Source organism: Sceloporus occidentalis, unplaced genomic scaffold (genome assembly GCF_023333645.1).
Source record: "Sceloporus occidentalis isolate IW3139 unplaced genomic scaffold, rSceOcc1.0.p SCAF_70, whole genome shotgun sequence".
Classification (NCBI taxonomy): Eukaryota; Metazoa; Chordata; class Lepidosauria; order Squamata; family Phrynosomatidae; genus Sceloporus; species Sceloporus occidentalis.
In genome coordinates, this window is record NW_028317050.1 from 3,886,091 (window position 1) to 3,901,687 (window position 15,597).

At 45.8% G+C, this 15,597-nt stretch overlaps 1 protein-coding gene across 1 annotated transcript in view; it reads left to right on the forward strand.

The window, feature by feature from the left end:
* LOC149286350 (myosin-10-like) overlaps positions 1–15,597 on the forward strand; it is a 222,921-nt gene that overhangs the window by 62,684 nt on the left and 144,640 nt on the right. Inside the window, exons 11-12 of the mRNA XM_089494253.1 lie at positions 10,020–10,138; positions 10,252–10,404. Coding sequence (XP_089350379.1) covers positions 10,020–10,138; positions 10,252–10,404 — 272 coding nt within the window. The remainder of the gene's footprint in view (positions 1–10,019; positions 10,139–10,251; positions 10,405–15,597) is intronic.

A 15,597-nucleotide genomic window follows, 5' to 3' on the forward strand; every position in this document is an offset into this window, starting at 1 on the left:
GGTCTGCGGCCGCACAGGGTTTAAATAAAAACATCGGGGGTTTTTTTCAACTTTATTTAACATCCTCCATGTTAAATAAAGTTAAAAAAAACTTTATTTAACATCCTCCATGTTAAATAAAGTTTTTTTAACTTTATTTAACATGGAGGATGTTAAATAAAGTTAAAAAAAAACCCCGATGTTTTAATTTAAATCCTGTGCGGCCGCAGACACGTAAGGCCGGCCTTGGTGGGGACTTCCCGGCCCCTTAGAGTGGCGGACCCGGTCGCAGGTGCGGCGGGCCTAAGGGGCAGGCGCCCCTTATGCCCTGCGTTAATGCGGCCGTAGGCCGTAGGCAAATCCCCCGTGTTTCCCCGAAAGTAAGACATATGTCTTACTTTCGGGGTACGGCTTATATTAGCCGACCCCTCTGAAACTCCCGATACGTCTTACAATCGGGGGTGTCTTACTATCGGGGAAACACGGTAGTACCAGCCCAGTGACTAAAAAGAAGTGCCTTTTGCCCCAAGCAGCATCTTCCCCATCCACAAGCAGCATGCAAGGTACCAAGCAGAGTCAAATTAGCAGCAAGACTCAGAGGGGTCCCAAACAAAAGCGATCTCATTCCTTTGTAGGGAAAACCACCACCACCACCACCACCCCCACCGCCTCTACCACCACTAGTGCTGCGCCTACTGTTCCCACTGGTACCGCCACGCCATGTCCTCCTAGTACCTCTAGCAAGCCACCAAGTCCTTACAAAATTTTTGTAAAGACAGTTAGAGAGAGGGCTACACATAGTGGAACTCCACCTAGCGAGGTAGCAGAGGAGCCTGAGACTGAGAGGCCAAGTGCAGAGTCTATTCTTCCTGCTCGCACTACTACTAGTCACGAGTCTCACGACGATATCAGTCTTAGCTCCAGCCTAGCAGGAATTCCATTCGATCTGGCTAATGAAGAGCTAGACTATGAGCCAGAGGAAGTAGAGGAGATGAGTGGTCAGGAATCAGATTCCTCAGGGAGCAGTGTCCAAATGACTAGTGCACAATTTTCCCCTGAGCCTCCACCTTCTCCGCTACGATCATCACCATCACCACCACCACCAGCAGCAGCAGCAGCAAAACCTAGCAAATCTAAAGCATTTAGCAGTCCCACTATGGCCAGTATTGTTACCACCAGTCCCACCACCACTAGTTCTGCCTCTGTTCATCCACCCCGAGCACTAGGAGCAGCACCCAAGGCACACTCCAAGGCTATGCGCGCCCCAATTTGGGAGCACTTTGAAAATGTTGAAGAAGGGCGCTATGGAAAGTGCAAACTTTGTGGGAAGCTAATAAGCAGAGGGAAAGTGTCTGGCCATTTTACCAGTGCTAGCATGAAGCATCACCTCAGCACTCAACACAACGCTGTGCTATTGGGGAAAGATGCAGAAGTAAAACTTAGTGCAGGCAGCATAGCTGGTGGCTGTGGAAAAACCCCAACAGCTTCTTCTTCTGAGCCAATAGCAGCAGCAGCAGCAGCAGCTAGTGCTGGCAGCCAGAGACCAAGGCAGGTTGGAGCACTGCATGTCCAGCCCACCCTGGAACAATTTGTGGCATTCCAATCCAAAAGGTCAATGCCCAAACAGCAGGCCAATAAAGTAACGCGACTGATTGGTCAGTTCATTGCTGTTGGAGGGGCATCCTTCTCTATGATTGAAGGGGAGCCTTTCAAACAATTGATGGCGGCTGTGGCTCCACAATATACAGTTCCGTCACGTTCCACTTTCAGCAGGAACATTGTCCCCTCATTGTATCGGTCCTGTGTTGCAGAAGTGAAAGAGGAGCTTTCCAAGGCTGCTGGTCAGTCTGTTCATTTCACTACAGATTTGTGGAGTGCACCTAGCGGCCAGCATGCCTTTCTTTCTTTGACAGCACACTGGTGGCAGCCCGGTGTGTCTAAGGAAGCTGCTGCAGCAGGCTACCGATCTTTCCTTCTCCATGCAGAAGTGATGGATGAAAAGCACGCTTCCCAAAATATTCTGCATGCAATGAGGAAAATGTTTAGCCTTTGGGTGGGAGCAGAGGCGGGCACCAATGTTGAAGTTGGTTTTGTGGTAACTGACGGAGGTGCCAATATGGTGAAAGCGCTGCGAGATGGTCATATTGTTGGTGTGCGCTGTGCAGCCCACATCATCCATCTTGTAGTGAAGGCAGCAATGTCAGAAGGAAATAATGTGGCAGCAGTAGTTCTGTCCCGCTGCAGAAAGATCGCTGGGCACTTTCACCATAGTGTTAAGGCTAGCCAACTTTTGAGGGAAGAGCAAGAGAGGTCAGGTCTTCCCATACACTGCCTACGTCAGGATGTCAGTACACGGTGGAACTCCACGTTAGACATGCTGGAGAGGATTTTGGAGCAGCAGAGGGCAATCCATAATCTTGCCTCAGAGCACAATATTGGGATTACCTCTCCATTGAATAGGGAGGATTGGACAGTGATCGCCCAGCTAGTGGCAGTCCTTAAACCATTCAGGGATGCCACAGAAAATTTAAGCTCAAACACGGAGTTTTAGTTAACAGTAAATTTACCTGTAGCGACCAGTGTCAGGCAGCTGCTGCTAAGGCAAATAAAATCATGGGGTGCATCAAAAGGGGCATAGATGCCCACGACAAGGAAATAATTCTACCCCTGTACAAGTCACTAGTCAGACCACACATGGAATACTGTGTACAGTACTGGGCACCAGTGTACAAGAAAGATATAGTGGAGCTGGAGAGGGTTCAAAGACGGGCAACCAGAGTAATAAGGGGAATGGGAGGACTACAGTACCCAGAAAGATTATACAGAATTGGGGTTATTTAGTTTGGAAAAAAGACGGCTTAGGGGGGACTTAATAACTATGTATAAATATATAAGGGGACAGTACAGAGATCACTCCCAGGACCTATTTATACCCAGGACTGTATCTATAACAAGGGGACATCCTCTACGGCTGGAGGAAAGAAGGTTTCTACACCAGCACAGACGGGGGTTCTTTACAGTAAGAGCGGTGAGATTATGGAACTCTCTGCCAGAGGAAGTGGTGATGGTAAACTCAATAAAAGAGTTCAAAAGGAGCCTGGACGTGTTTCTTGAAAGCAATAATATTACAAGTTATGGATATTAGATTAATAGGGACAGAACGTTGATCCAGGGATTTATTCTGATTGCCATATTTGGAGTCGGGAAGGAATTTTCCCCCTGGTATGGGGCAATTGGCATCTGCTTCATAAGGGTTTTTTGCCTTCCTCTGGATCAACACAGTAGGGACACAATATGTATATAGGTTGAACTTGATGGACTTTGGTCTTTTTTCAACCTTATTGACTATGTTACTATGTTACTATGTTACTATGTTACTGCCAGTCTGGCCCAGGTAATCCCAGTGTTCTCCCATCTAGGCAGCAAGATGGATGTGTTCCTTGGAAACCGTGAGGCTGTTCAAGGTGGCACTCTACATCCTGACGTAGCAGCCATAGTCAGGAAGCTGAAGGATCTGCTAAAAGTACACCTTCGCAAACAAATGGAAGAGAGTCCCGAAATGATGCTAGCGTGCCTTTGCGATCCAAGAATTAAGGGAAAGCTAGCTTTGAAATTTAATGTTCTCAGTAGCTACCGGGAGCAATTGGTCAACAAGGTGCGTGACTGGCAGCGTAAAATGGGAATGCTGTCCGAGGAGGGAGAGGTGAAGGAGGAGGAAGAGATGATGTGGTCTGCTACTCCTAGCAGCAGCATCAGCAGCAGTGCCACAAGCAGCACAACACAGCTGAGTGGAGCAGCTGCGTTTTGGGAAGAGGCACTTGGGAGTATAGTTGGACCATCTGACAGAGCTAGCAGCAGAAAGGAGAGTAGTGCTGCTGAAATGGTCAAACTTTACCTCTGTGAAGTTCCTTCTGCGCCTAATGTTGATCCTCTTAGCTACTGGGATGAAAAGAAGAGTGTGTGGCCTGCACTCTCATGGGTTGCGCAGCAGCTACTATCATGTCCGCCAACCACTGTTCAAAGTGAGCGCGTGTTTTCTATGACTGGAAACATACTGAGTCCACAGCGCTCACGCATGGCACCTCATCTGATGGAGCAGATTGCCTTTCTTAAATTCAATCTGCCCAAATTGGGTTACCCAGCTCTTAGCTTGGAAAGTTAATTTTTTTTCTCTGTAATGTTTAAGGTAGTTTCTCCCCCTGGTTGCACGTGTTTGTAGTGTGGCAACGTCTGCTACCTCCGCCGGTGTAGCCAATTTACGCTAGGGCCTAGTGTCTGAGTTCTGGAAGTCCGCTCCCAAACACCATGGACTGACAGACTTTCATGCTTTGCCCTGGGGTGAAACAGGTGAGCGGGTCGTCAATTCCCCACTCATTCACCTTTTTCCTTTTCCAACGCTGCTGCTGGTGGTGGTGCCAGCATCTTTTGCCAGTTCGCTTCCTGGCTGAAATCATGCCTCAAATGTCCCTAATGGAGAGGGTAGTTTCTCCCCCTGGTTGCACTTGCTGCGGTGTGGCAATGCCTGCTACCTCCGCCGGTGTAGCCAATTTACGCTAGGGCCTAGTGTCTGAGTTCTGGAAGTCCGCTCCCAAACGCCAAGGACTGACAGTCTTCGGATGCTTTGCCCTGGGGTGAAACAGGTGAGCGGGTCGTCAATTGCCCACTCATTCACCTTTTTCCGTTTCCAACGCTGCTGCTGGTGGTGGTGCCAGTATCTTTTGCCAGTTCGCTTCCTGGCTGAAATCATGCCTCAAATGTCCCTAATGGAGAGGGTAGTTTCTCCCCCTGGTTGCACTTGCTGCGGTGTGGCAATGCCTGCTACCTCCGCCGGTGTAGCCAATTTACGCTAGGGCCTAGTGTCTGAGTTCTGGAAGTCTGCTCCTAAACGCCAAGGACTGACAGTCTTTGGATGCTTTGCCCTGGGGTGAAACAGGTGAGCGGGTCGTCAATTGCCCACTCATTCACCTTTTCTAATGCTGCTACTGCTGCTGGTGGTGGTGGTGCCAGCGTCTCTTCTCTGCCAGTTCGCTTCCTGGCTAGTGTCATGCCTTAAATGTCCCTAATGGAGAGGGTAGTTTCTCCCCCCTGGTTGCACTTGCTGCGGTGTGGCAATGCCTGCTACCTCCGCCAATGTAGCCAGCTTACGCTAGGGCCTTGTGTCTGAGTTCTGGAAGTCCGCTCCCAAACGCCAAGGACTGACAGTCTTTGGATGCTTTGCCCTGGGGTGAAACAGGTGAGCGGGTCGTCAATTGCCCACTCATTCACCTTTTCCAATGCTGCTGCTGCTGCTGCTGCTGGTGGTGGTGCCAGCGTCTCTTCTCTGCCAGTTCGCTTCCTGGCTAGTGTCATGCCTTAAATGTCCCTAATGGTAAGGGCAGTTTCTCCCCCCTGGCTGCGTCTGTTTGCGGTGTGGCAACGCCTGCTACCTCCGCCGGTGTAGCCAGCTTACGCTAGGGCCTTGTGTCTGAGTTCTGGAAGTCTGCTCCCAAACGCCAAGGACTGACAGTGTTTGGATGCTTTGCTCTGGGGTGGAACAGGTGAGCGGGTCGTCAATTGCCCACTCATTCGCCTTTCCCAATTCTGCTGCTGCTGCTGCTGCTGGTGGTGCCAGCGTCTCTTCAATGCCAGTTCGCTTCCTGGCTGGTGTCATGCCTCAAATGTCCCTAATGGTAAGGGCAGTTTCTCCCCCCTGGTTGCACTTGCTGCGGTGTGGCAACGCCTGCTACCTCCGCCAGTGTAGCCAGCTTACGCTAGGGCCTTGTGTCTGAGCTCTGGAAGTCTGCTGCCAAACGTCTAAGACTGACAGTGTTTGGGTGCTTTGCCCTGGGGTGAAACAGGTGAGTGGGTCGCCAATTGCCCACTCATTCGCCTTTCCCAATTCTGCTGCTGCTGCTGGTGGTGGTGCCAGCGTCTCTTCAATGCCAGTTCGCTTCCTGGCTAGTGTCATGCCCCAAATGTCCCTAATGGTAAGGGCAGTTTCTCCCCCCTGGTTGCACTTGCTGCGGTGTGGCAACGCCTGCTACCCTACCTCCGCCAGTGTAGCCAGCTTACGCTAGGGCCTTGTGCCTGAGTTCTGGAAGTCCGCTCCCAAACGCCAAGGACTGACAGTGCTTGGATGCTTTGCTCTGGGGTGGAACAGGTGAGCGGGTCGTCAATTGCCCACTCATTCGCCTTTCCCAATTCTGCTGCTGCTGCTGCTGCTGGTGGTGCCAGCGTCTCTTCAATGCCAGTTCGCTTCCTGGCTGGTGTCATGCCTCAAATGTCCCTAATGGTAAGGGCAGTTTCTCCCCCCTGGTTGCACTTGCTGCGGTGTGGCAACGCCTGCTACCTCCGCCGGAGTGGCCAGCTTACGCTAGGGCCTTGTGTCTGAGCTCCGGAAGTCCGCTGCCAAACGTCTAGGACTGACAGTGTTTGTCTGCTTTGCTCTGGGGTGAAACAGGTGAGTGGGTCGCCAATTGCCCACTCATTCGCCTTTTCCATTTCATTATTTCCCTTCTGATACACAACCAACCAACCAAACATAACACACACAATAACACAAATAACACAGTGACATAACACATAACACATATAACACACAGTGATAACACACATAACACATACACGTACAATGCACAAATCACAAGGACCTTTCCTCTTGTTATTTGTCCTGGCCTTCACTTCTACACTCACTAGCATTAACGCTATAACTCACAATTCATACTATAACATTTTTCCATCCACATACCTGCCAACAGACCCAACTTTTTCAGGGACAGTCCTGCTTTTTTCCAGTCCTGTCCCATCTAATTTAGCTATCTAGGTATGCAAATAAACGTTGGTAGTTATAGCTCGGTAGGTAGCACTAGTATAAACATTAAATAAATATAATAAAGTACTAAATAATAAATCTAACTTTAAAATACATTTACATAAACCCCTAATTTTTTTTTTAAAACCCATTAAAATTAAATTATTATTTAGACATAATACATCTTTAACCAAACCAGTGCACTGCTACTAATCTTAAACATAACCGTACATTAACCCTAAGCTATTTTTTAGTTCTTGTCCAACATTTTTCCATCCACATACCTGCCAACACACCCAAGATTTTGGTGGACAGTCCTGCTTTTTTCCAGTCCTGTCCAGTAAAAGTTGGGTTGTTGCATAGTATGCCATTGTGAATAGGTAGCAAATGTTAGGCATGTATTACAAGTGGTCCAAAATCAATTTAAAATGTAAAATAATCCCTATTCTTTTATTAAACATCTATGGATGTGTGATTGTGTATGATAAACGGAGGCCAAGTTCCTTGGAGCATTTGTCTCTAGGTCATTTTGTGTACAGTACACCTCAGTACGTGTGTGCAACTCTATTGGTCGTTTCGGCAGGGGGCTGGCCTGCCATCAACGAATGAAGTGCGTTCTGCAATTCACTCGTTGATGCCAGACCAGCCCCCTGCCGAAACGACCAATAGAGTTGCACACACGTTCCTTCACGGCAGCTGCTGCTGCTCCGATGTGTTGTTAACCCCGTATTAACCCCTGCTAGGCAACCGGGAAGGAAACGAAGATTAAACGAGCACGAAGAATGTCCGCGAATATTTGCCCGAAGAGAAGACAGGAACGGGCGAATATTCGCGGAATACGAAGGTTTTTTTCCCCCCGAAGACGAGCACGAAGACACGAAGAGCCCCCTGGTGCCCAAGTCTAATAAGGATGGTGAGGGGATCATTATGGGGCTCGGTGCAATAGGATATTGTGAAGAGATGGAGCAAGATAGACAATGTGAACATATTGTATCAGTGTGATTAGTGAGGGTTACCTGTTAGTGTTTGCAGTTCCTCCCTCCAGTTTCTAACTCCAGGTGTTTACTCCTGCTTGCCACTTAGAAACAGGGCCACTGGAAAATAAGGCCCACAGAGCCAGGCTGTAGATGTTTATTGCTGAGTGGCCCAGAAGGAACTGAATGTAATCAATTAGTACTGCACCTGGAGACAGGCAATCTATCAGCTGGAGTTTTAACACTTACAAATTAGATCTAAAGGGGTGAGGAGATAATATCTACACAGGAATAATAGTAATAAAAGAAAACATCAAGGTGTTGCAATGGCCCAGTCAATGTCCAGACCTCAATCTGATTGAAATGCAGCGAGACCTAAGAGAGCTGTACATAAACAAATGCCCACAAACCTCAATGAACTGAAGCAACGTTATAATGGAGAGTGGGACAAAATTCCTTAACAACGATATGAGAGACTGATAAAGTCATACAGAAAATGATTACTTCAGGTTATTGCTGCTTGAGGTGGTTGTACAAGCTGTTGAATCATAAGGTGTACTTAGTTTTCCCACACATTGCTTTTCTATTTTGGCTTTATTTTTGTAAAACCACATAATTCAAAGAGGGTGTACTTTATTTTTCATATAAGTGTGGCATATAGGGGTATAGGGCAATTCTGGAGGCAGAGTGGCACATAGGGGGTCAAAAGGCATATCATGGGGCACAGTGGCATTTAGAGGGTTAAAAGGCATATCATGGGGCACAGTGGCATATAGAGGGTATAAGGCATTTCTGGGGCAGAGTGGCAAGCCAGGGGGCAGATGTGCAGGTTGAAAAAAAAAAGGAAATTAAAAAAATATTTTTTTTTCTCAATCATAGCTTTTATTAAAAAAAATTGTTCAGATAGTTTACATGAATGAACATTTACTGGTAAAACTTTTTTCCTATAGGGTTGTCTTATATTCAGGCTTTTTCTTTTTGTCATAAATTAATATTCAGATTTTGGGGGTTCGTCTCATAACCAGGGTCGTCTTATAATCAAGCAAATACGGTATGTATATATATATATATATATATATGCTGAATTTTCAGTTTCGGTCCAGAATTTTAATTTCGGTGCATCCCTACTATATACTAAACCAGTCACTGAAGTGGTAGGCCTACACCACATCAATGTTTGGCTTAGTGTATAGTGATAGGGGTTGTAGTGCAGTATTGTCAGTGTCTGGCTCAATGTATAGTGATAGGCACACATTGTACCCCTGTCAATGTTTGCCTAACCATAGAAACTATGCAGTTTTAAAGTGTGTGTTTGTGGGGGGTGCCACATACAGGATCTGCCACAGTTACCAAATACTCTAGGTACGCCCCTGCATCTTGCGGCAGTCAGGCCCAATGGCCGTGCCTCAGCTCTTCGTCCCACGTTTTAAAAGGGGTGGAGTGAAGAGCTGAGGCACGGCCATTGGGCGGCGCGGTGTATACACGCCGGCCAATTTAATTTCATTAGGCGCAGGTGGAGTGACTGCACGACGGCCGCTTTCAATGTCACTCGCAGCCGCTTCGGTGGCGCAATGGGCCAGTTGACTAGACTTGCCCCCCAGGCCTTAGGCTGCCAGGCCTCCCCTGTGGATGATGTTACCAAGATTAGAATCAGAGCCTCTTTCAAATACACTTCATGGTACTGCTCTAGACTACTCTTACAGCAGCCCCCGATAACAATCACTGCGGAAGCTGTGTAGGTGATAACTATACCCTCAATGCAGGCTTGACTTGGTCCTGTTATGGGCAAAATTATGGACTGATGAAGACAGTAAACTTGAGACTGAAACATCAACATTTTAATGACCAAGGAACTACAGGAAAGAAGGTAGAACTCAAGACTAGTTTAATGTTCTTTTGGTTAATATTGTATGTTTTGGTTTGAGTTTTTTATAAAGGAAAATTTGGCCTTGGAACTTTTTTGCATATGAAGACTTTCTTATGTCACAGATTTTCCGGAACATCTTTAATTATAATGCTTAACATATTAATGTTATGCCCATGTTCTACAAAGTACCCTCCGCAAAGAAGAGATTAATTTACAGTATTGCAGGTTAGCAGTATAAATGGTTTTATCTCTTTTTATTCTAATAAACCTCCTTTACTTGCAAACCTGGATACCTTTTTTTTGAGTTGGGATATTTTGGGTGACTTTTCCTATATATGTATATGAATACATGTAACATATAATTTTATTGTTTTATCGTAAACCATTTATTATATTTTTTTACATGTAGCTGCACAAAAACTATGCCATCTTTTGGGACTCAATGTAACAGAGTTTATGCGTGCCATTCTTATGCCAAGGATTAAAGTTGGCCGTGATTATGTCCAGAAGGCACAGACAAAAGAACAGGTGAGCAGAAACAGTAAAAAGAAAAAATGTGTTGTGCTACAGTCTATTGTGGATGCCATCAAGAACAAACTTTATTTCCATGATCTATACTTCTTCCATTCTTTATTGTTCAGGCGGATTTTGCTGTGGAGGCTCTTGCTAAAGCATTATATGAAAGGCTTTTTCGCTGGCTGGTTCACCGGATCAACAGGGCCCTAGACAGGACGAAAAGGCAGGGTGCATCATTCATTGGAATCCTAGATATAGCAGGGTTTGAGATCTTTGAGGTGAGTAAGGATTTAAGTTACTTGAATACTCATGAGTTGTGCTAATGATAAAATGTAATTGTGTAGAGTGATAAAATCCCTTGTGGTGAGGGAAAAACAAGCCTTCTGGCTTGTACATGAGTGTTTAATAATATAATATATATATACAGTGGCGTCGCCCCTGTTGCCCCCCCGCCGAATTTGGAACCATCCAGCGGATTGCCCAGGACAGTCCCGCAATGGGACTTTAAGTCCTGGGCAGCCTGAAACGCTTTTTCTTTTTTTGGACGCGGAGGAGAGAGAGGGGCGCCTAGCAACCGCTCGGCCCCCCTCACTCTCCTCCACGAGGCCTCTGCCTCCGCCGCAGTGCCGGCGTTTCATACTGAGCGCCGGTATATGAGATCATATCCGGCGCTCAGGAGTGAAGACAGAAGCCTCGTACTCCCGCCGCAGGACTTTAAAGGTGAGTGAAATACAAAGGGGGTGAGTAGGGAAAGAGGAGGGAGAGGGGTTAGAAAGTGATAAGGGAGGGAGAAGGGGTAAAATGTGATAAGGGAGGCAGAAGGGGTAGAATGTGATAAGGGAGGCAGAAGGGGTAGAATGTGATAAGGGAGGCAGAAGGGGTAGAATGTGATAAGGGAGGCAGAAGGGGTAGAATGTGATAAGGGAGGCAGAAGGGGTAGAAAGTGATAAGGGAGGGAGAGGGGGTACATGTTAATGAGTGAGTATGAATTAATGTGTGGATGCATTGTGTGAATGCGTGAGAGTATGCATTAATGTGTGAATGAATTGTCTGAATGAGGGAGAGCAAGAGTTAATATGTGGATGAATTGTCTGAATGAGGAAGAGCATGAGCTAATATGTGAATGAATTGTCTGAATGAGGGAGAGCATGAGTTAATGAGTATGTGTGTATCATAGATGTGTAATTGTGGAAGGGCAAAGATGGCACTCACCGGGGAATTATCTCTGACAGCGGGGGAAGGTCTGCGCGATGGACGCAGACAACCCCCCTGCTAGCCGCACCTCCTTCCGGCTGCAGCGGAAGTCTACACGCTGCCCGGACAACACACCGGAAGTCAGAAGCACCGGTAAGTTTTTTTTGGGGGGGGGTGTTAAATGGGGGGCATAAGGCATTTCTGTAGGCAGAGTGCTCTATGAAATGCCTTTTAACCCTCTTAATGCCACTTTGCCTCCAGAAATGCCTTTTAACCCCCTTAATGCCACTCTGCCTCCTGAAATGCCTAATACCTCCCTATATGCCACTCTGCCCCATAATATGCCTTTTAACCCCCTAAATGCCAGAGTGGCATATAGGGGTATAAGGCATGTCTGGAAGCAGAGTGGCACATAGGGGGTCAAAAGGCATATAATGGGGCACAGTGGCATATAGAGGGTTAAAAGGCATATCATGGGGCCCAGTGGCATTTAGAGGGTTAAAAGGCATATCATGGGGCCCAGTGGCATATAGGGGTTTAAGGCATTTATGGGGCAGAGTGACAAGCCTGGGGGCAGATGTGCATAACTGGGGGCAGGTTGGAAAATAAAAGGAATTAAAAACAAAATATTTTTCTCAATCATAGCTTTTATTAAAAAAAATAGTTTACATGAATTAACATTTACTATAGGATACTTTTTTCCTATAGGGTCGTCTTATATTCAGGCTTTTTCTTTTTTTTCCTAAATTAATATTCAGATTTTGGGGTGTCGTCTTATAATCAGGGTTGTCTTATAATCGAGCAAATACGGTAATAACTGCAATGCTGTTTTCATGTATTTATTTGATCTATACCTGCAATGCTACGTTTTATATATTGTTATTGTATACCTGCAAATACAGGATTTGTATGTCTGATTCTGTTGATTTGATATATACCTTCAGTGCTGAGATCACAAGTGAATTTCAATTGATCTATGCATGCAAAGCTGGGTTTGTGTGTTAATGTGTTGATCTATACCTGCTATCGGCAGCAGGGTCTAATATATATATATTATATATATATATGTATATATATATATATATAGGCAGCAGGGACTAATATTAATACATATCGGCAACTGGGGCTAATATTTATATATATATCAGCAGCAGGAACTAATATTAACGAAACTGCCAGTTCAGCTGTAATTTTGAAATCATGTTTCAATCATAGTCTTTACTTCAAAGAGATAAGTACTCATTATGTAGATAAAAATGCATGTCTAATGCGTATATGTGATGGGCCATCACATAAATCAATAATAAAAGGAGGGGCTTGCTGGGGGCATTAATACAAATAGTGGTGGCTGGAGGCGATTATACAAGGGTGTGGGGGCACCACATTAATCTATACTAAAAGGGTGCTGGCTGGGGCATCAATACACAAGGGTCAAAAACACTAAGGGGGTATAAACAACAATGCAGTGTGAAAAATCCATCCTGATGTAGATGTCAGTGACGTAGATTGTGTCCTGCTGTTTGTGTGTTTTTGGTTATCAGTGTACCAGAGCCTGTCCTGGGGTGTGTGTGCGTATAGGTGTTGGTGCGGCACAGCCTGTCCTGGTGTGTGTGTTTTGGTGTCCGTATGGCATAGCCTGTCCTGTGTGTGTGTTTGGGTGTCGGTGTGGCAGAGCCTGTCCTGGTGTGTGTTTGGGTATTACATAGTAACATAGTAACATAGTTCATAAGGTTGAAAAAAGACCAAAGTCCATCAAGTTCAACCTATATACATATTGTGTCCCTACTGTGTTGATCCAGAGGAAGGCAAAAAAACCCTTATGAAGCAGATGCCAATTGCCCCATACCAGGGGGAAAATTCCTTCCCGACTCCAAATATGGCAATCAGAATAAATCCCTGGATCAACGTTCTGTCCCTATTAATCTAATATCCATAACTTGTAATATTATTGCTTTCAAGAAACACGTCCAGGCTCCTTTTGAACTCTTTTATTGAGTTTGCCATAACCACTTCCTCTGGCAGAGAGTTCCATAATCTCACCGCTCTTACTGTAAAGAACCCCCGTCTGTGCTGGTGTAGAAACCTTCTTTCCTCCAACCGTAGAGGATGTCCCCTTGTTATAGATACAGTCCTGGGTATAAATAGGTCCTGGGAGTGATCTCTGTACTGTCCCCTTATATATTTATACATAGTTATTAAATCCCCCCTAAACCGTCTTTTTTCCAAACTAAATAACCCTAATTCTGATAATCTTTCTGGGTACTGTAGTCCTCCCATTCCCCTTATTACTCTGGTTGCCCGTCTTTGAACACTCTCCAGCTCCACTATATCTTTCTTGTACACTGGTGCCCAGTACTGTACACAGTATTCCATGTGTGGTCTGACTAGTGACTTGTACAGTGGTAGAATTATTTCCTTGTCGTGGGCATCTATGCCCCTTTTGATGCACCCCATGATTTTATTTGCCTTAGCAGCAGCTGCCTGACACTGGTCGCTACAGGTAAATTTACTGTTAACTAAAACTCCTAAGTCCTTTTCCATGTCAGTCGTGCCCAGTGTTTTCCCATTTAATACATATTCCCAGCCTGGATTTTTCTTCCCCATGTGCATAACCTTACATTTATCTGTGTTGAACCTCATCTGCCACATCCCAGCCCAAGCCTCCAACCTATGCAGATCCATTTGTAATCGTGCACTGTCCTCTATTGTGTTAACCACGTTACAGAGCTTAGTATCGTCTGCAAAGATTGATACTTTACTATACAATCCCTCTACAAGGTCATTAATAAATATATTAAAAAGAATAGGACCCAAAACTGACCCCTGTGGTACCCCACTAGCAGTGGCGTCTCCAGCTTTCATATTTAGGGGGGGCACATGGGGGGCCAGGAACCAAAGTATGGGGGCCAATTATAAAACGGTACATATACACTATATATATATATATATATATATATACACATATATACACACACACGTTAGGCAGTTATTTCTCATTCTTTAATATTAGCCCCTGCTGATGACAATATATAGAAATATTACACCCTGCTTCTGATATATATTAATATTAACCCCTGCTGCGGATATATATTGATATTAGCCCCTGCTGCGGATATATACTTATATTATACCCTGCTGCCGATATACATAAAAATTATACCCTGCTGCCGATATATATTAATATTTGACCCTGCTACCAGTATATATTAATATTAGCCCCTACTGCCAATATATATTATTAGTCCCTGCAGCCAATATATATATAAACTTAGCCCCTGCAGCCAATATATATTAATATTAGCCCCTGCTGCCGATATATATATAAATACTAGACCCTGCTGCCAATATGAATATAAATACTAGACCCTGCTGCCAATTAATATTAATATTAGCCCCTGCTGCCAATATATGTTAATATCTCCCTCTCCCTCCCAAACTATCCTAACTACCCCCTCTCCCTCCCAAACTATCCTAACTACCCCCTCTCCCTCCCAATCTATCCTAACTACCCCCTCTCCCTCCCAATCTATCCTAACTACCCCCTCTCCCTCCCAATCTATCCTATCTACCCCCTCTCTCCCTCACAATGTATCCCTATCTACCTCTTCTCACTTCCTATCATCTACCTCTTTTCACTCTCTACCCCCCCCTTTGAAGTTCACTTACCTTGGGCTTGTAGAAGTCCAGCGGCGGGATCGCGAGGTCTCTGTCTTCCTGGTTCTGCCGCAGTGTGCGCGGCTTCATTGCTGAGCGCCGGATATGACATCATATACCGGCGCTCGGCTTGAAATGCCGGCACTGCGACCAAGGCAGAGGCCTCGCGGTCGCGGAAAAGAGTGAGAGGCGCCGAACGGTCGCTGAGAACTTATTCCTCAGCGACCGCTCGGCGCCTCTCTCTCTCTCCTCCGGATCTATTAAAAAAAAAAAAAAAAAAAGACGGCGTTTCAATTGGGGGGGCACACCGGGGGGCACAGCATGATTTAGGGGGGCCATGGCCCCCTCTGGCCCCCCCCTGCCGACGCCACTGCCCACTAGCAACAGTAACCCACTCAGAGTATGTACCATTAATAACCACCCTCTGTTTCCTATCACTGAGCCAGTTACTTACCCACATACACACATTCTCTCCCAGCCCAAGCATTCTCATTTTATGTACCAGCCTTTTATGTGGCACCGTATCAAATGCTTTGGAAAAATCAAGATATACGACATCCAGCGATTCACCCCGATCCAGTCTTGAGCTCACCTCCTCATAAAAGCTGATCAGGTTAGTTTGA